This window comes from Populus alba, chromosome 12 (genome assembly GCF_005239225.2).
Source record: "Populus alba chromosome 12, ASM523922v2, whole genome shotgun sequence".
Lineage (NCBI taxonomy): Eukaryota > Viridiplantae > Streptophyta > Magnoliopsida > Malpighiales > Salicaceae > Populus > Populus alba.
In genome coordinates, this window is record NC_133295.1 from 7,332,183 (window position 1) to 7,352,726 (window position 20,544).

Genomic DNA, 20,544 nt, shown 5'->3' on the forward strand with positions numbered 1-20,544 from the left:
CAGCTGCTTCAATGAAGGACTGCTGGATGTTGCTGCTCACGGTCTGGAAGAGCTGCTAGGGCTGGAATGCTGGAGTCTCACGGCTCTTGTGCAAGAAGAAGTTGCACTGCTGGAAAAGCTACACCACTGGATTTTGGTGGGTGGTGAGGGGGCGCGGGCTGAAGGAGCTGGATGAAATGCTTGTAATGCCCTTGCTGCCGTGGCTTGTGGTTTTAGATGTAGAGTGAATTATTTTTCTATCTTCACTCTCACGGGTTTGGTGTTTTGTTTTTTAGCCTCTCTAACTAATTCCTCTCTTTTAGGCTAATGCTCGTCCCAGAATTCTCTCCTCTCCTCTCTCCCCTTAATTAAATCCCCCCTTCAATTGTATTCGCCACTTATTTAGGTGAATATTTTTTTTTGGCTTGAATGCAAAACAAACCAAAACTAATTATTAAATTTTAAGAATAAATCACAACTATTCATTTACTAACTTGAAGAAAAAATTAAAAAAAAAAATCATTACATTAAGAGAATTGATTATACACCATTTAATTAAAAAAATATGTTACTTGGTGAGCAAGTTTTCTTTTGAAAATTAGATCATTAAAACAAAATTGAATGTAATTTTTTTTAAAAAAAATTCTTTTGAAAAGTCACCGCAATCGATTCAAATACATCAAAAATATATTTTTGAGTTTTTTTGTTGGTTTTCTACTAATTTTGGTTTTTTTTCAAAAATTTATCAAAAATTAGATAATAACAAGGACATTGTTCCACATGCCACTAGTGTTTGATCAACACTTGGAGGAGATCATAGGATGTGTCAGGTCGTCCTCCTTCTTTATGTACTGGCAGTGTAGGCCACCTCCCACAAGTGGGGGAGTTTTGACATAGGAAAACTATGATAGTTTTTTTCTCGCTCTACTAGTTTAGTTTCTAACTTTAAGATTGGCTCACAATGAGGTTCTTCAGTCATTGGGCTTATATGGGTGTGTAGATTCTTCAAGAGAAGAAATATGACAATGATCTTGCATGGTTTAGAGGTTAGAGAAAATTTTTAAGATCTCTCTCTCTCTCTCTCTCTCTCTCTCTCTGATTGAAGATGGTGCAGAGGTTGTTAGTTTCAATTAATTACAGGCTTTCATAGAAGGTTTCTAAAAAATTAAAGGTGACATAAATCAAAGAAAGAAATTTTGGATTGAGAGAGCGAAAAATAAAGTCATGGATTATTATTATTATTAGAGAAAGGTATAAGAATATGAATATTGTTTTTTTAGAGTTTATTTTTTCACATTCCATTTTCTAAAAATATTTATAGAAGTTAGGGTTTTGGTGGAAAAGATGATAAATAAGATTTTTTTTTTTTATATATAAAGCAGCCCCTTTATTTTCTCTATAATTCACTTATTTATTTATAACCTATAAATTTTGTCTTCTTTTCAGTTACTTGATTTCCTATTCAATTTCACTTTGATCTCTAATTTTTCTTTTTACAAATTCAGCCCCTTGTTTTTTTTCTTTGTATTTTAATCTTTTTTTTGTATTTTGAATTTTTTGAAAAAATAATGTTTATGTAGATTCGATAAAAACATATTTTTTAAAATTTTATTTTAAAAAAAAGAAATCAACAAGAACAAATAATAATTGAAAATTACAAAAACAATCATGTTAAAGACAAAAATGAATTGAAAACTCATTTTTCTGAACTGGTTTTGCTTTTTTTGAATTTTTTAAAAATGAGATAAAAAATCAACTTATATATATTAAATTATGAATAAAATATAAATTATATATATCAAATGTCCAATATATAAACATAACTCGTACATATCATATACATGAATGCATAATAATAAAAGGTCCAGCTGGATTTCTTTAAAAAGTGGGGCCAACAGTTTCTTCCCTTCGGCCATTAAGCCTTGAATAGCAAGACCTTAAAATTTGAATGATTGATATATTTATTACATTGATGGAACCATATGATCCTTTAGTTTAATCCAGGCCATTGTCTTCCCCTTCGGCTCATTTTGGTTTTCAAGATGATGATCATGGAAGCTATCCCTTCATATTCCATAGGCGTTCAGGGCAAAACCTGAACAACAAATCAATTTCACTGGTCTATTTTACAAGCATCTTTCCCCCCCTATTTTATCCTTTTCTTCTCAAAATTGTCAATGACTATTTACCATGAGAATCAGCGAATGAGGCTACAGCAGTGTACAAATAGCATGCGAAGGATTACTTCATGGTATTCTGGCGTGGTTCCAAAACATAGCCATATCTAACTGCAATTCTGTGCAGCTGATCATACCCAGCAAGTACTCCAGCTCCTGCCACTCCAACAAGCATGTTTGCAGTAACTCCTCGGTATAGTGCTTGAAAACCTTCAAGACGAATGATCTCATGAAAAGCATGCATGGAGTTGCGATACTTTACGGGATTTCCAGAAGTAAGCATCATTCTCCGTCTCAGAGTGTCAAAGGGATAAGCGCAGACTCCAGAAACAGTGGTGATGCTCCAACCTAACAAGAAACTAGCAAAGAAATTCCCCTGAAAAATACACCAACAATAAGCATAGTACTCAGATGTAATTAATTACATGAGCTGACAAGAAATAGCATCACATGTACACCCTCAAATTCATAGATATGTTAACTGTAAGCAGAATTATTACTAGTCATCAGGAAATAAACCCACTGAAGAGTTAGATGTTTTGAGCATGATGAGGTTTTATGAAGAACTTGCCAATAGCTTTCAATCAGATGCCTGGAATCATGATTCATTAAAAATTTTAATGTCCAGCACGGACACTATCTAGCACCACATGTTAATGATCCTGCAATGCTAAAAAATCAATTCATGTAACAAAATCTAGAAACACAGTTAAAATTCAAAGGTGACATGAAAATCAAGTCCATTTTCTAACAGAGAACACCCTAGCTAGGTCCACAAGCAAAGGCAGATGTGTTACCTCAAAAGATCCCACCAAAATGATTGGCTTCATGGTGTCATAGATACCAAAATACATGCCTCTGTAAAGACTAATTCCCATTATTGAAACCCCAAATCCCCTATACAGACCTAAAATTCCATCACTTGACAAAGTTTTTCTGTATACATCAAATAACCCTCTAAACTGGTGTTGACCATTTATCGGGCACTCTCTAGAATCAGTTCCTAGACGGGTACGTGCATAATCCAAATGATACAGAAACAATGACGTTGTTGCCCCAGCTGCACTTCCAGAAGCAACATTTGCGGTAAACCACTTTATGTAACCATCTTTCTCTTTTGAGCATCCAATAAGGCCCTTGAAGTAACCTTTGAATGCAAAATTGAAAGCCTATGGATAATCGAACATCTCTCAGTAATTAAATTAGACAGGAACATAAATTGCAAATAAGAAACTATGATATAAGAAAAATCTTAAACAAAAGTGCAAGTCAGCAAACTTCAGTAGAAAACAATTAAATCACTCAATCCTTTTGATATGAATGTTTGGCACAAAGCTGCATATGGTATTTCAGTAGTCACAAGCACAACCATAAAACAAAAGTTAACGCAGTCATGCTTAAAGTGTTTTAATTCAGTGTATAAAATTTCAAACATGAACTTAGCATTAAACAATAGTGATTACTAATTAGCGTATAAATGGCAAGATAAGCCTGTTTTGATCTCAAGATCTAAAAACCAATGATACAGAAAATTGAAATGATGTTATGAGGTCTTTTTTCTTCTTCAATTTGGTGTCAAGTAGTCTTGAGTATGGAAAGTGTGTATTTTCAAGAGAGAGAATCGTATGATATGTTTGGGATCTTTGGTGATAAGTATCTGCATCTGAAAATCTCTTAATGCTTGATTGTTGGGTAGGGTGGAATTATGCAGGATTATATTGCCATTTTTTTAAGAAATACAAGATGCTCATCGAAGAATTAGGGTCTAAGCTTCAGCAATAAAATGGAGAAACTAAAACAAGATGCGCACGATGACCTGCTGAAAAAAAGAATAACAGGGAAACCCAAACACAGTTTAGATCTAAAAGACAGACAAACTGGAAAAATCAAAATTCAGTCATCTTAAGAAGATCTTAGAATGTGCATGTAATGCTATAAAAATAACTAAAATAGAATCAGTTTGGGGAAATGAAAACTAAAACAGTATCTATTTGGTGTAAAACCCCTCGGTTCATCAATCTTCTGGATACCATTTTATCCTTGCAAACAATTAAGCAATTTTCTGAGAATATAGCTTCTTTGGTTAAATTGAAAAGGATTTTATGGAGGTTCTTCTTTGAGGCCCATTGCATCACTTTCACATGGTAGAACAGGAGGAATGTCTAATAGCAGAACATCGAATACCAAATGCAGTTGAAGGATGCAGTTCTTATCCATGGCTTATTTATAATCATACAGGCCTGCCTCTTCACACAAAGAATCTCATCCACACCATGGAGGCACTTTATATCTTTATTGGATAAAACCACACCAAGGAAGCAGAAACCATAAACTTTACTGAACTCAACTCAACTCATTTAAACAAACTGTAAAGAGTTTGATCAAATTTCAAAAATATACATCAGTCATAGTTAGAAAGAGAACAGACTTGAGTCTTTTCATTCAACAAATGAGCCACCAGCAGTCATAAGCTTTCAGAAAGCACAAAATTCCCTTCCTCCAAGATATATCTAGTGTAACAGTCCATTACACTGCCACTAGCTATCAAACTGAGCCATAACCTCTTATGGTTTGAGTTAGTTAAATTAAAGTATGAGCATCGAGTAACAGAGATGGGGCACTTAAGTATGATAATTATAGCTATAAACCCAAACTTAATAGAAGTTTGATAAAATTGCTGCCCTTTTAACTTTGAAGTATCAACTGTCAAAAGAAGGTTCAAGCCTCACAGTACAGAAGTGTAAGGAGTATGTTGGGTTTTGTGGTAAGAAAGGTTTCTACATTGTCTTTTATATCTATTAAATTCAAAAAAGAAAGAAAAAGTGAGTATCAATGAAAAAGATGGTGAAGGAAAGAGAAGAACCTGAGTAGGGAAATATCGAATGATGTTGGCCTGATTACCTCTCCAAAACGAAAAAAGACCTTCTTCTCTAAAAACCCTTTTGAAACAATCACGAACCCCCGTGTAAGGTGTTTTGAGTTGGCCTCTCTTAATCATCTCTCCTTGATTTTGCAACAAAAGCTTCACTCTTTCAATTGGTGCTGCAGCGCTCTTTGATACTATTGCTGCCGCTCCTCCGATTACAAATTCTGCAGAAAATTTCTCAGATTTTGATTTCGCCCCCATTTCCTCTCCTCTCCTCTCTTCCGGCCCTTCAGATGTTGTGATATATGCAAATTCAGCAACAATAATAAAGGATTTACAAAGAAAGAAAGGGGATAGAGACATAACCTGTAACTTCTGAATTGGGAAATTTCTCGATCATGAGAAAGAAGCTCTGAGAGAGAGAGTCTTCTTTCGTTCTTGCAGATTGAGAATTCTTAGGAGCTGGCAATTTGAGAGGTCGATCTTAATCTCTGACATAAAAAATATATGACACACATTTCAATTTTCTCCCTCAAGTTTCGATGCTTTATCAATAAATTCCCCAAACTATATTCTTGCTTAGACAACCCCGCATAGTTTTTAGGAGAATTAAATTATGAGCCTGGCCATTGAAATTTTTGTTTTGTTGGCTTATGATTTGATTATAGTTGACACGTTATAGGTTAGGCTTATTAGTACACTAGATTTTGAAAATATTTTTAAAGGTAGGAAAAAAAATGAAAAAAAAAACCCATCTTTAAATTAGATCCAGCATATGTACATAAAGCAAGCTCACTCGTGAGTTTATTTTTATTTTATACTTGAATATATGACCTTTTAACTTGTTCAAAGGATTCTCTTATTTTAACATATTAATTAAGAAAAAAACATTAATTCTCCTTAGTGTTGAAAGTGATGATGTTTAAAACTAAAGAAACATAAAATAAAATAAAAGGTTATTTGGTGTTTTGAGATAGTAATTGATTAATATATTAAGTATTTGGATTTCTTCTCAATTAAAAGAATTCTAAATTCATTAAGATGGTTTTGAATACTTATAAGAGAAACAATCCAAATTAGGAGAGCTTTAAGATCCTCTAATAATAAAGTCAATGTCTTATAAAATATCCAAGTAGTAGAGAATTGGAAAAGAGTGAATCTTTCTTAAAAAGCTTTTAAGATGATGTACTTATAGCCTATAATTCTTGTCTTTATATAAAAAAGAAAGGCATGCAATGTAATTTTCTTGATGGTACTGTAAGGGGGGGTTAAATATCTCTACTTTATAAGAATATAATGGGTCTTTAAGGACTCCAATACATCTAAAAATGTGTAGAGAGACTAGATTTTAAGACGTCAATTAGCTAGTAAAGAGAGTAGAGTTTAAGACGTCAAAAACAAAATAGACTAGTCGATTACTCCTCTAGATACGCCATAGGAGGACAACAATTATATTGGACTTGGCTGTTTGGCAAGTTTAATTGCTTTGGGTCTGACATGTGTGCCACACCTACGCTATCTTGTGCTTGGCACATTGCCAAGCCCAAGCACCTTGGATTTCACTAAATGCCAAGTCCAAGCATACTAGATATGGCATTCATGTCAGACCCATGCTACATTGGACTTAGTGTACTACCAATTCCAAGCGTCTTAAACTTGGCTACCTATCAAGTCTAAGTGTATTGAGTCTAGCATGCGTTATAGACCCACACTACATTGGACTTGGCGCACTATTAAGTCCAAGCATAGTAGGTCAGGCATACATGCTAGACCCACGCTACCTTGGACTTGGCGCACTATTAAATCCAAGCGTATTAGGTCAGGCATACATGTCAAACCTATGCTACCTTGGACTTGGTACATTGCCAAATCCAAGCATATTTGGTTTGGCACACTACCTTGGACTTGGCGTACTACTAAGTCCAAGCGTATTGGGTCAGGCAAGCATGCTACACCCATACCACCTTGGACTCAATGCACTATCAAGTCCAAGCATATTCTATTTGGCATGCATGCCAAACCCACGCTACCTTGGACTTGGCGTACTGTCGTTTCCAAGTGTATTGAGTCTGGCATACATGTCATACCAATGCTACCTTGGACTAGGCTGGCCACCAAGTTCAAGCGTATTGGGTCTGGTAGGCGTGCCAGATCCATGCTACCATGGACTTGGCGTAGTGGCAAGTCCAAACGCCTTGGACTTAAATAACTGTTAAGTCCAAGTGTATTGGGTTTAGCATGTGTGCCAAAGCCACACTACTTAGGACTTCGCATACAGCCAAGTCCAAGCATACTAAGTCTGGCATACAAGCACCTACACCACCTTAGACTAAGTTAACTGCCAAGTCCAAGTGCTTTGTGTTCGACATATGTGCCAAATCCATACCTTCACAATAAATAAATCAAATTGGCTCATTAGTTGCCCCTCAAGCCTTTAATATGTTATTTTACATTTAAAGGCTTAAAAGAGTGGAGTTGACAATTTACCAATAAGTGTCTCATCACCCTTTAAAGATAAAAGGCGGAAGGTGTTTACATACCTAGCGGATATTATATAATAATAACATATATTTTCGCACTCTATGGTTATTGGCCCTCTTTAATGTTCTATTTTCTCTGGGGACAATTCTTAATTGTTTGTTTGTACAACACCATGTTGGGATTGTTACTTTTAGAGAGATTATATCGTCTCTAGTAAGTAAATATGTATATAACATTGAGAAGACTACGTCCATCCTTTAGAAATTGGTGCATATAACACTAGAAAGACTCCATCCATACCTTGGAGATTAGTACATATAACATAAAAAAATATTCATACATGAAAAGTTACATTCCTATGCATTATAATACATTTTTAAATGATCTGACTGCCAGGCATGAAGAATATTTTTACCTTCCATTTCCTATAAATGGTAGGTGCTGGCCTTGATCACTCTTATAATTCTGAAAAGACCATCCCATTTCGAGGGTAGTTTTCCTTTGCCTTCTTTGTTATTCGTGGCCTCTAACTTTTTGAGTATTAAATCTCCATATTTGAACTTTCTATTCTTAACCTTGAGATTATGATACTGAGTGGTTTTAAGTCTATAGACTTCATTCCTAATTGCAGCTGTTATATATGATTCTTCTAGAAAATTAAGATTAATTCTAATACCTTGTTCATTGCTTGTTGTGGTGTAATGAATTACCCGATGACTTGGACACCTGATTTTCAACTGGAATCATAGATTATGTTCCATACATGAGGAGAAATGGTGTTTCGCCAGTAGATGTCTTTTGGATCATTCTATAGGCCTATAAAATTCCATTCAACAATTCTACCCATCTAACTTGGCTTCCTTAATCTTTTTCTTCAGTCCACTCAATAGACCTCTGTTAGTTAATTCAACTTGATCGTTTGTCTGAGGATGTGATACTGAGGAAACATGTTGATTAATATGAAGTCTTTGGCATTGTTCTCTTATTTGATGGTTATTGAATTGTATGTCATTATTTGTGATCAACACTTTAGGAAGCTCAAAATGGCATATGATGTTTTTCTAAAAGAGAAAAAACTACTTTGCTAGTGGTTATTTTTGTTAGAGCTTCTGCTTTAACCCATTTAGTAAAATAATCCACAGCTACTAAGACAAACTGTCTTCCACCTGTGGCCTTGGGAAAAGGACAAGCTCTAGAAACTATTTCGGTGATGGTTTCTGAGTGCGCAGCGACCTAGTTTTCCTTGACTCTTTTTGAGACAATAGATGCAATGTGCACCGTCGAATCCATTTGTCAGCCTTGGAAATAGTTTTAGTGACAATTTCTAAGGGAGCAGGGACCCAGTTTTCCTTAACCTTTTATGAGACAACAGGGGTTGTGTGGGCTAACGTATCCATGTGTCAGCACTGGTAAACAATTTCGGTGATGATTTCTGAGTGGGTAGGGACCCAATTTTCCTGGACTCATTATGAGACAACAGGGGATATTTGCGCTGACGAATCCATGCGTAAGCTCTGGAAATAGTTTCGGTGATGATTTCAGAGTGCGCAGCGATCTAGTTTTCCTTGACTCTTTCTGAGTTAACAAGGGCTGCGTGGGCTGATGAATCCATGCGTCAGCACTGGAAACAAATTTGATTATGATTTCTAAGTGGGAAGCTATGCAATTTTCATTGACTCTTTTTGAGACTACAAGGAAGTATGCGCTGTCAAATCCATGCGTCAGCTCTGGAAACTGTTTCAATGATGGTTTCTAAGTGCGTAGTGACCCAGTTTTCCTTGACTCTTTCTGAGACAATAGATGTAGAGTGCGCCATCGAATCCATTTGTCAGCCTTGGAAATAGTTTCAGTGACAATTTCTAAGGGCGCAGCGACCCAGTTTTCCTTAACCTTTTATGAGATAACAAAGGCTATGTGGGCTAACGTATCCATGTGTTAACATTGGTAAATAGTTTTGGTGATGATTTCTAAGTGGGCTGCGACCCAGTTTTCCTTGACTCTTTATGAGACAACAAGGGCTGTGTGCGCTGACGAATCCATGCATTAACTTTAGAACTAGTTTCGGTGATGCTTTATGAGTGGGCAGTGACCTAGTTTTCCTTGATTACTTATGAGTCAACAGGGGCTGTGTGGGCTGACGAATCCATGCGTCAGCACTGAAAACAATTTCGGTGATGATTTCTGATTGGGCAGCGACCTGGTTTTCCTTGATACTTTTTGAGACAACAAAGGCTGTATGCGTTATCGAATCCATGTGACAGCTCTGAAAATAGTTTCAATGATGATTTTTGATTGGGTAACAACCCCATTTTCCTTGACTCTTTATGAGATAACAGGGGCTATGTGTGCTAACGAATCCATTCGTCAGCTCTGGAACTAGTTTCGGTGATGTTTTTTGAGTGGGTAGCGACCTGGTTTTCAATGACTATTTCTGAATCAATAGGGGTTTTGTGGGCTGACTAATACATGTGTCAGCTTTGGAAAAAATTTTGGTGATGATTTCTAAGTGGGAAGCAACCAATTTTTCAATGACTCTTTCTAAGTCAAAAGGGATTGTGTGGCTGTCAAATTCATATGGCAGCTTTGGAAATAATTTTGATGATGCTTTTTGAGTGGGCATCGACCCAGTTTTCCTTGACTCTTTCTAAGTCAACAGGGGTTGTGTTGGTTGACGAATCTATGTGTCAGTTCTGGAAACAATTTCGGTTATAATTTTTGAGTTGGTAGCTACTTAGTTTTCCTTGACTCTTTTTGAGACAACAGGGAAGTGTGCGTTGTCGAATCCATACGTCAGCTCTGGAACCAATTTCGGTGACGCTTTGTGAGTGGGCAGTGACGCGGTTTTCCTTGATTATTTTTGTGGCAACAATGGCTATGTGCGCTATCGAATCCATATGTTAGCTCTTGAAACAATTTTGGTGATTATTTTTTAGTAGGTAGCGACCCTATTTTCCTTGACTCTTTATGAGTCAACGGGGGTTGTGTCGGCTGACGAATCCATGTGCAAGCACTGGAAAACAATTTAAGTGATGATTTCTAAGTGGGCAGCGACATAGTTTTCCTTGACTCTTTTCTAGTCTACAGGGGTTGCGAGGGTTGACGAATTGGTCTGTCAACTCTGGAAATAGTTTCGGTGACGCTTTCTAAGTGGGTAGTGACCCAGTTTTCCTTGACTCTTTCTGAGTGAATAGGGGTTGTGTGGGTTGACAAATCTATGCGTCAGGATTGGAAAAATATTTTGTAGATGATTTCTGAATTGGTAGCTACTCCATTTTCCTCGACTCTTTATGAGACAACAAAGGTTATGTGTGCTATCAAATCCATGCGTCAGCTCTAGAAAAAGTTTTGGTGATGATTTCTGAATGGGCAGCAACCCAAATTTCCTTTTCTATGGGCTGTGTGCGTTGCCGATTCCATGCATTAGCTCTGGATACAATTTCGATAATGATTTCTAGGTGACCAGCAACCCGGTTTTCATTGACTCTTTCCTAGTCAACATGCGTTGTGTGGGCTGATGAATCCGTGCGTCACTCTAGAAGCAATTTCAGTGACGTATTCTGACTGGACATCAACCTAGTTTTCCTTCACTCTTTCTAAGTCAATAGGGGTTGTGTGGGCTAACAAATCCATGCGTCAGCACTGGAAAAATATTTCTTGACTCTTTCTGAGACAACAGCGGCTTTGTGCACAGTCAAATCCACGCGTCAACTCTGGAAACAATTTTGGTGATGATTTTTGACTTGGAAGCGACCCAGTTTTCCTTGACTCTTTATGAGTAAAAAAAAGGTTATATGGGCTGATGAATACATGCATCAACACTGGAAAACAATTTCGGTGATGATTTTTGAGTGGGTAGCAACACATATTTCCTTGACTATTTTTGTGTCAACAAGGGCTGTGTGCCCTGCCAAATCCATGTGTCAACACTAGAAACAGTTTCAGTGATGCTTTCTGAGGGGGCAGCGACCAAGTTTTTCTTGACTCTTTTTGAGTCAACAGAGGTTGTGTTGGCTGACAAATCCATGCATCAACTCTTGAAACAATTTCGGTGATGATTTCTAGTATTCCTTGACTCTTTATGAGACAACAGGGTTTGTGTGCACTGACAAATCCATGCGTCCCTCTAGAACTAATCTCGGTGACACTTTCTCAGTGGGCAGCGACCTAGTTTTCCTTGACTATTTCTAAGTCGACAGGGGCTCTATGCACTGTCGAATCCATGCGTTAGCTCTAGAAACAATTTTAGTTATGATTTCTGAGTGGGCAGGGATGCAGTTTTCCATGACACTTTCTAAGTCAACAGGGGCTATGTGCCCTGTTAAATCCATGCGTCAACTCTGGAAACAATTTCAGTGATGATTTTTGTGTGGGCAACGACCCAATTTTCCTTGACTCTTTCTAAGTCAACATTGGTTGTGTGGGCTGAGGAATCCATACTCTAGTATTGGAAAACAATTTCCTGTGATGATTTAATGAATGGGCAGCAACCCAGTTTTCCTCTACACTTTCTGAGACAACAAAGGTTGTGTGCACTATCGAATCAATGCATCAAGTGTGGAAACAATTTCGGTGATGATTTTTGAGTGGGCAACGACCCAGTTTTCCTTGACTCTTTCTGACTCAACATGGTCTGTGTAGGTTGAGGAATCCATGTGCTAGCATTGGAAAACAATTTCGGTGATGACTTTATGAGTGGGCAGCAACCTAGTTTTCCTTGATTCTTTCTGAGACAATAGAGGATGTGTGCATCGTCGAATCCTGGAAATAATTTCGGTGATGCTTTTTAAGAGGGCATCGACCCAGTTTTCCTTCACTCTTTTTTATTCAACAGGGGCTGTGTTGGCTGACAAATCGATGCGTCAGCTCTGGAAACAATTTCGGTGATGATTTATGTGTGGGCAGCGATCTAGTTTTCCTTGATTCTTTTGTAGAGATCAGAGGTGATTTATGTTGTCGAATTCAAGCGTAAGCTCTGGAAACAATTTCGGTGATGCTTTATGAGTGGGCATCGACCTTCATCCTCTTTCTGATCACCCTAACCTTGTTAGTTGTCAGTTGCACCATTTCATGTCCCAAAAGCTTCCCCCTTTTTTTTTTCCCTACTTCCTCCCAACAAATTGGGGTATGACATTTCCTTGCATACAATGCTTCATATGGAGCCATACCAATAGTAGCTTGATGGCTATTATTATAAGTAAACTCCACCAATGGCAAGAGATCTTCCTAGTTCCCTTCAAACTCCAGCACACAAGAGCCTAGGATATCCTCAAGAGTTTGAATGGTCCTTCCAGATTGACCATCCATCTAAGGATGAAATGTTGTGCTTAGATTCCATTTTGTCCTCAATGCTCATCTTAATCTAGGCCATAATCTCGATGTGAACCTTGGATCCCAATCCAATATAATCGACACTAGCACTCCATGAAGTCTAATTACTTCATTTACATATAATTTTGCTAGCTTATCCACCAAATCAGTCGTTTTCATAGGTAAAAACAAAATAGATTTTTGTCAGTTGATCCACAACCACCCATGTGGCATCATTCCCCTTCTTTCCCCTAGGTTATCCCGTCAGCGAAGTAGTTTTTCTTTACTTTTTCTGAGACAACAATGGCAATGCGCGAGGTCGAATTCTTGCTTCAGCTCTGGAAACAGTTTCCATGATGATTTTTGAGTGCGCAACAACCTAGTGTTCCTTGACTCTTTCTGAGTCAACAAGGGTTGTATGCGCTGATGAATCCATGCATGAGCTCTAATACAATTTCGGTGATGATTTCTGAGTGGGCAGCTACCCAGTTTTCATGAACTCTTTCTAAGTCAACAGGGGTTGTATGGGCTAATGAATCCATGCGTTAGCTTTAGGAAAAAATTCAGTGATGATTTTTGAGTGGTCAGCGACATGGTTTTCCTTAACTCTTTTTGGGACAAAAGTGGTTGTGTACGGTGTTAAATCCATGCATCAACTCTGGAAACAATTTCGGTGAGGATTTATGAGTTGGCAGCAACGCAGTTTTCCTTAACTCTTTCTAAGTCAAGAGGGGCTGTGTGCGCAATCGAATCTATGCATCAACTCTGGAAACAATTTTGGTGATGATTTTTGAGTGGGCAGCGACCGAGTTTTCCTTGACTCTTTCTGAGTCAACATGGGCTGTGTGGGCAGACGAATCCAAGCGTCAGCTCTGGAAAACATTTTCGGTGATGATTTTTGACTGGGTAGTGACTCAGTTTTCCTTGACTCTTTATGAGACAACAAAGGCTGTGTGCGATGTTGTATCCATGCATCATCTTTGGAAATAATTTTCGGTGACGCTTTCTGAGTTGGAAACGACCCAGTTTTTGTTGACTCTTTTGAGTCAACAAGGGCTGAGTGCGCTGTCGAATCCATGTGTCAGCTCTGGAAACCGTTTTGGTGATGATTTCTGAGTAGGCAGCAACGCATGTTTCCTTGACTCTTTCTGAGTCTACAGGGGTTGTGTGGGCTGACGAATACATGCGTCAGCTTTGAAAAACTATTTCAATGATGATTTCTGACTAGGCAACGACGCAGTTTTCATTGACTCTTTCTAACACAACAGTGCCTGTGTCCGCTGTCAAATCCATACTTTAGCTTTGGAAACAATTTCGGTAAGGATTTCTGAGTGGGCAGTGACGCAGTTTTCCTTTACTATTTATGAGACATCAGGGGCTATGTGTGCTGACAAATCCATGTGCTACCTCTAGAAATAATTTCGGTGAGGATTTCTGAGTGGGTACCAAACGAGTTTTCCTTGACTCTTTCTAAGTCAACAGGGGTTGTGTAGGCAGATGAATCCATGCATCAACTCTGGAAAAATATTTCAGTGATGATTTCCAACTAGGCAGTGACTCAAATGTCCTTGACTCTTTCTGAGTCAATTGGGGCCGTGTGGGCAGATGAATCCATGCGTCAGCTCTGGAAAAAGATTTCGGTGATGATTTCCGACTAGGCAGCGACTCAAATTTCCTTGACTCTTTCTAAGACAATAGTAGTTATGTGTGATGTCAAATCCATGCATCATCTCTACAAACAATTTCGGTGACGCTTTCTAAGTTGGAAACGACCTAGTTTTTGTTGATTGTTTTGAGTCATAGGGGCTGTGTGTGATGTCAAATCCATGCATCAGCTCTTGAAGAAGATTTTGGTGATGATTTTTGACTAGGCAACGACCCCATTTTTCTTGACTCTTTCGGAGACAACAATTGTTGTGTGCGATGTCAAATCCAAGCGTCAGCTCTAGAAAACATTTTCGGTGGGGATTTTCAAAGTGGGCAGCGACCCAGTTTTCCTTGACTATTTTCGAGACAACAGTGGTTGTGTGCATTGTCAAATCCATGCGTTAGCTTTGGAAACAATTTTGGTGAGGATTTCATTTTGGGCAGGGATGCAGTTTTTGTTAACTCTTTATTAGACATCAGGGGTTATGTGTGTTAACGAATCCATGTGCCACCTTTAGAAGCAATTTCGGTTAGGATTTCTAAGAGGGTAGTAACCAAGTTTTCCTTGACTCTTTCTGAGTCAATAGGGGTTGTATGGGCAAACGAATCCAAGCATCAGCTCTCGAAAAGATTTCGGTGATGATTTCTGACTGGGCATTGACTCAGTTTTTCTTGACTCCTTCTAAGACAACAGTGGTTGTGTACAATGTTGAATCCATGTGTCATCTCCGCAAACAATTTTGGTGATGTTTTTTAAGTTGGGAACGACCCAGTTTTCCTTGACTCTTTTGAGTCAACAAGGGCTGTGTGTGCTTTTGCATCCATGCGTCAGCTCTGGAAACAGTTTCGGTGATGATTTCTGAGTGGGCAGCGACCAAGTTTTCCTTCACTCTTTCTAAGTCAATAGTGGCTATGTGGGCATAGGAATCCATTCATCCTCTCTAGAAAAAGATTTCGATGCCGATTTCTGAATGGGCAGCGACTCAATTTTCCTTGACCCTTTCTGAGATAATAGTGGCTTTGTGTGTGATGTTGAATCCAAGCGTCATTTCTGGAAACAATTTCGGTGATTCTTTCTGAGTTGGAAACACAGTTCTTGTTGACTCTTTTGAATCAATAGGGGTTATGTGCGCTGTAAAATCCATACGTCAGCCCTGGAAACAGTTTCAGTGATGATTTCTGAGTGGGCAGCGACACACTTTTCCTTGACTCTTTATGAGTCTACGGGGCCTGTGTGGGCTGACGAATCCATGTGTCAGCTCTGGAAAAAAGATTTCGGTGATGATTTCAGACTAAGTAGGGATGCAGTTTTCGTTGACTCTTTATGAGACAACAATGGCTATATGCATTGACGAATCCCTGCGTCAGCTCTAGAAACAAATTTCATGATGATTTCTAAGTTGGAAGCGACCCAATTTTCCTTGACTATTTCTGAGTCAATAAGGGTTGTATGGGATGACAAATCCATGCGTCAACTCTGGAAAAAGATTTCGGTGATGATTTCTGATTGGGCAGCGACTCAGTTTTCCTTGGCTCTTTTTGAGACAATAGTGGTTGTGTGCACTGTCAAATCCATGCGTCAGCTCTTGAAATAGTTTCGGTGATGATTTTTGAGTGGGTAGTGAACCAGTTTTCCTTGACTTTTTCCGAGTCAACAAGGTCTGTGTGCACTAACGAATCCATACGTCACCTCTGGAACCAATGTCGGTGACACTTTCTTTATGGGCAGTGTCCTAGTTTTCCTTGACTATTTCTAAGTCAATAGGGGCTGTGTGGGATGACAAATCTATGCGTCAGCTCTGGAAAAAGATTTCGATGATGATTTCTAACTGGGCAACAACTCAGTTTTCCTTGACTCTTTCTGAGACAATAGTGGTTGTGTGCGATGTCAAATCCATGCGTAAGCTCTTGAAAAAGTTTCGGTAATGATTTCTGAGTGGACAGCGAACCAATTTTCCTTGACTTTTTATGAGTCAACAGGGCCTATATACACTAACGAATCCATACGTCACATCTGGAACTAGTGTCGGTGACGCTTTCTTTGTGGGTAGTATCCTAGTTTTCCTTGACTATTTCTAAGTCAATAGGGGCTGTGTGGGATGACAAATCCATGCGTCAACTTTGGAAAAAGATTTCGGTGAGGATTTCCAACTGGGCAGCAACTCAGTTTTCCTTGACTCTTTCTGAGACAATAATGGTTGTGTGCGCTGTCGAATCTAGGCGTCAGCTCTAGAAATAGTTTCGGTGAGGATTTTTGAGCGGGCAGCGACACAATTTTCCTTGACTCTTTATGACATATCAGGGGTTGTGTCGGCAGATGACTCCATGTGTTAGCTTTGGAAATCATTTTTGGTGAGGATTTCAGAGTGAGTAGCGACCCAATTTTCCTTGACTCTTTCTGAGACAAGAGTGGCTATGCGCATTGTCGAATCCATACGTCAGCTCTGGAAACAATTTTGATGAGGATTTTTGAGTGGGTAGGGACTCAGTTTTCCTTGATTCTTTATGAGACATCAAGGGCTGTGTGTGCTGACGAATCCATGCGCCACCTCTGGAAACAATTTCGGTGAGGATTTTTGAGTGGGTAACGACCGAGTTTTTCTTGACTCTTTCTGAGTCAACAGCGGCTGCTGTGTGGGCAGACGAATCAATTCGTTAGCTCTAGAAAAAGATTTTGATGCCAATTTCTGACTGGGTAGTGACTCGGTTTTCCTTGACTCTTTCTGAGACAACAGTGGTTGTGTGTGATGTTGAATCCATGCATCATCTCCCGAAACAATTTTAATGACATTTTCTAAGTTGGAAACGACCTAGTTTTCCTTGACTCTTTTGAATCATCAACAGCTGTGTGCACTTTCGCATACATGCGGCAACTCTGGAAACAGTTTCGATGATGAATTTTGAATAGGTAGCGACCAAGTTTTCCTTGACTATTTCTGAGTCAACAGCGGCTATATGGGAAGACAAATCCATTTGTCAGCTTTGGAAAAAGATTTCGATGTCGATTTATGACTGGGCAGGGACGTAGTTTTCCTTTACTCTTTCTAAGACAACAGTGGTTGTGTGCGTTGTTGAATCCATGCGTCATCTCGGAAACAATTTCGAAGATGCTTTTTAAGTTTGAAAAGAACCAGTTCTTGTTGACTCTTTTAAGTCAATAAGGGCTCTATGCACTGTAAAATCCATGCGTCAGCTTTGGATATAGTTTCGGAGATGATTTCTAAGTGGGCAGCAACGCACTTTTCCTTGACTCTTTATGAGTCTACAGGGGTTGTGTGGGCTGACGAATCCATGAGTAAACTCTGGAACCAGTTTCGATGACGCTTTCTTTAGGGGCAGCAACCTAGTTTACCTTAACTATTTTTTAGTCAACAGGGGTTGTGTGGACAGTCGAATCCATGTGTCAACTCTGGAAAAAGATTTCGGTGATGATTTCTCACTAGGAAGTGACACGGTTTTCTTTGACTGTTTCTGAGAAAAGAGTGGATGTGTGCGATGTCGAATCCATACATCATCTCTAGAAACAGTTTCGGTGATGATTTATGAATGGGCAGTTGACACGACTAAAAGATTGATGTCTTCTCCCAAGTGCAAGAGTGTCGAAGTAATAAATAACTCGGCAAGACCGGGGTCAAACCATAGGGAGGTTAATTGTATAAATTATAGACAACAATAATACAACAACAACAATAGTAGTAGTAGTAGTAGTAGTAGTAGTAGTACTAATAATAAATAAGAAGTTGATGAGAACTTTGAGATGGAAGATTAATGTAAGGATTAAACAATTATAAAAACAAATGTCAATATTAGAGGATCCACTAATGGTATTTCAAACAAGTATAGTATAAACTCTTATTACTCAACTGGAAACCACACACAAAGGAGGTTTCAATCGGATGATTTGTCATTAATAGCTCATTATAAATTGTTAACATGATCATATTATATATCTTATTTACGTAACACCAAACTTTTAAATATTGTGAGGAATTCATGATGCTAACTTATGTTAACAACAAATCAAGTTCCTTTCATAGCACAGGTGTAGGTAATACCATATGGTTGGGCTATGAGAGTGCCAAGCATTTGTTGTACCAAGTGTTATACAACACAAATCTAGATTAACCATTTAACAAGCAAGGTATTAAGAATTAGTAAGATAAAACGATAAGACATGTTAATATTAAACATTAAGGTCCATGTTGAGTTTACACTATACTTATTCTTACACCATTAGTGTAACCTTTTCACCTTGACATAATAAACTTAGCTAAAAATAATGAAGAAGAGAAACATAAATAAACAAAACAAGAACATAAATAAGATACAAGTTAACTAAAAAAAGGAAAGGAAATGGAAAGCATAAATAAGATATTAATGAAAGCAAAACTTAAGAATTACAAAAAAAATATAAAGATAGAAATAAAGAGCATAGTCTTGATCTGAACAACCAAGCCCCCAAATACATGGCAAATGCCTCCTTTTATAGGCCAAAATTCAAAATTATTGATTTGATGACTAATTGTTGAGTAGGTGGCCAACTCTTGACTTTGTGAAAATCTTTATCTTCTTGTCTGAATAAAACGAAATTGCTAGCATCAGAACTGGGACCATTTGAAAACATGAAAGTTGTAGGAAATTGCCTCAGCTTTCTAGAAAAAAAAATGGAGGTCATTTGGACTTCTAGAACTCCAGATATGGGCCAAACACTTAACAATGTTTGGGCTGTAGGACATATTCGGACTTCTCCATTGTTGCTATAATTTGGACTTGCAAACAGCCTTCTTAGATCTTGGTGTCCACATGAAAGTTGTAGGCCTATGTCTTACTGAATTTTTATAAAAAGTTGAGATCATTTTGACAACTAGAACTTAAGATATGACCCAATTACCGAACAATGTTCCAGTTTGGACTGCATCAACATCTATTTTCTAAGTTTGGCCTTCTCTTTGTCCTTTCAATTTCCATACTTGAACTCATCCATCAATCCTTTGATTTATGTGATAGGTCTGCATGTAAGATGAACATTTATCATATATTAAGGTATTTTATAGTATTAGACTTGTTATTATAAAACATGCTTTAGTTAAGGAGTTATTGATACTTTAAGTGCAAAATGATGATATAAAACCTTGATAAATATGCACTTTTAAGTACTAATCACACCCCCCAACTAGCTTATTACTAGTCCCTAGTAATCAAAGCGTTAAAATAGAAAAACAATTTATAAATTACATAAAGCAAGGCATTCATCATTCAACTTCCATTAATTTATCCAGATAAACAAACTCTCATTAAATTCATATATTTGCTCAATACCTCTTAAACAAGATATTACTAAACCTTTCTTTTGTGCTCAAAATATCAACATATAGTTATGGGGCTTTACTTGGAATAAAAACAAATTTTTGCTCTGATGTTTAAGGTTAACTTCCTTGGGTTAGGATTATTATCTTTACACACACACACACACACATAACTTAAGACACAATGCATCTTTAACCCATGTAACGAGCTTTCGGCTAATGACTCCCAGACTAGTTGGTCTTAGGGCATTAGGTGTTGAGATGAGACACCCCTACGAGCTTAGTAACTCGGGTTACATATACTGATACGCAGATAATGCAATGTTTGATTCCCTTAAGCTTTTCTCCTCAACCCATGTAACAAGCGTTGGGCCAATAGCTCCCAAGTCAGTTGACTTTAGGGTATTAAGTGTTAAAACACCCCTTCGAGCTTAATTACTTAGGTTAGGGAAGCTACAAAACCAAACTTATCTACCTTTTTATTATCATTATTTTTTTATTTTTATTTTTTTTGCAAATTATGTACTATCCCTTTCCTTTAGTTGTTACCTTTAACAAAAGAACATAAATAATGTAATAATCTAATGTGCAACCCACAATCATATATTAAAGTGTGTGTGTGAAAATGAAGATTTAAGAATACTTGTTAAATGAGCATATGAGTAGAATCAAGTGCTAACAATACGAGAGTTTGTAAACCTGAATATTTCAAGAAGTATTCTGATAGACCTTGTTAAGAATGTTTACTAAGATGCGTCTCAACAGTCGCTTTAACAAAAGA

At 37.8% G+C, this 20,544-nt stretch overlaps 1 protein-coding gene across 1 annotated transcript; it reads right to left on the bottom strand.

Annotated features, from left to right (window-relative positions):
- Positions 1 to 1,825: 1,825 nt before the first annotated feature.
- Positions 1,826 to 5,660, bottom strand: LOC118049073 (ADP,ATP carrier protein ER-ANT1). Its single transcript, XM_035058958.2, has 4 exons — positions 5,389 to 5,660; positions 5,020 to 5,309; positions 2,954 to 3,325; positions 1,826 to 2,532 (listed from the first exon to the last, which is right to left on the bottom strand). Exons 1-4 carry the CDS (start codon positions 5,420 to 5,422, stop codon positions 2,221 to 2,223), a joined length of 1,008 nt encoding a protein of 335 aa, XP_034914849.1. The 5' UTR covers positions 5,423 to 5,660; the 3' UTR covers positions 1,826 to 2,220.
- Between the last annotated feature and the right edge of the window lie 14,884 nt (positions 5,661 to 20,544).

What these genes read in the sequence shown, in the direction of transcription:
- LOC118049073 (XM_035058958.2), bottom strand. Translation starts at nt 5,422, where the DNA reads ATGATCGAGAAATTTCCCAATTCAGAAGTTACAG. An exon ending in TCCCAATTCAGAAGTTACAG is followed by an intron (nt 5,310 to 5,388) that starts GTTATGTCTCTA and finishes CAACATCTGAAG; the next exon opens with GGCCGGAAGAGAGGAGAGGA. An exon ending in TTTTGGTGGGATCTTTTGAG is followed by an intron (nt 2,533 to 2,953) that starts GTAACACATCTG and finishes TGTATTTTTCAG; the next exon opens with GGGAATTTCTTTGCTAGTTT.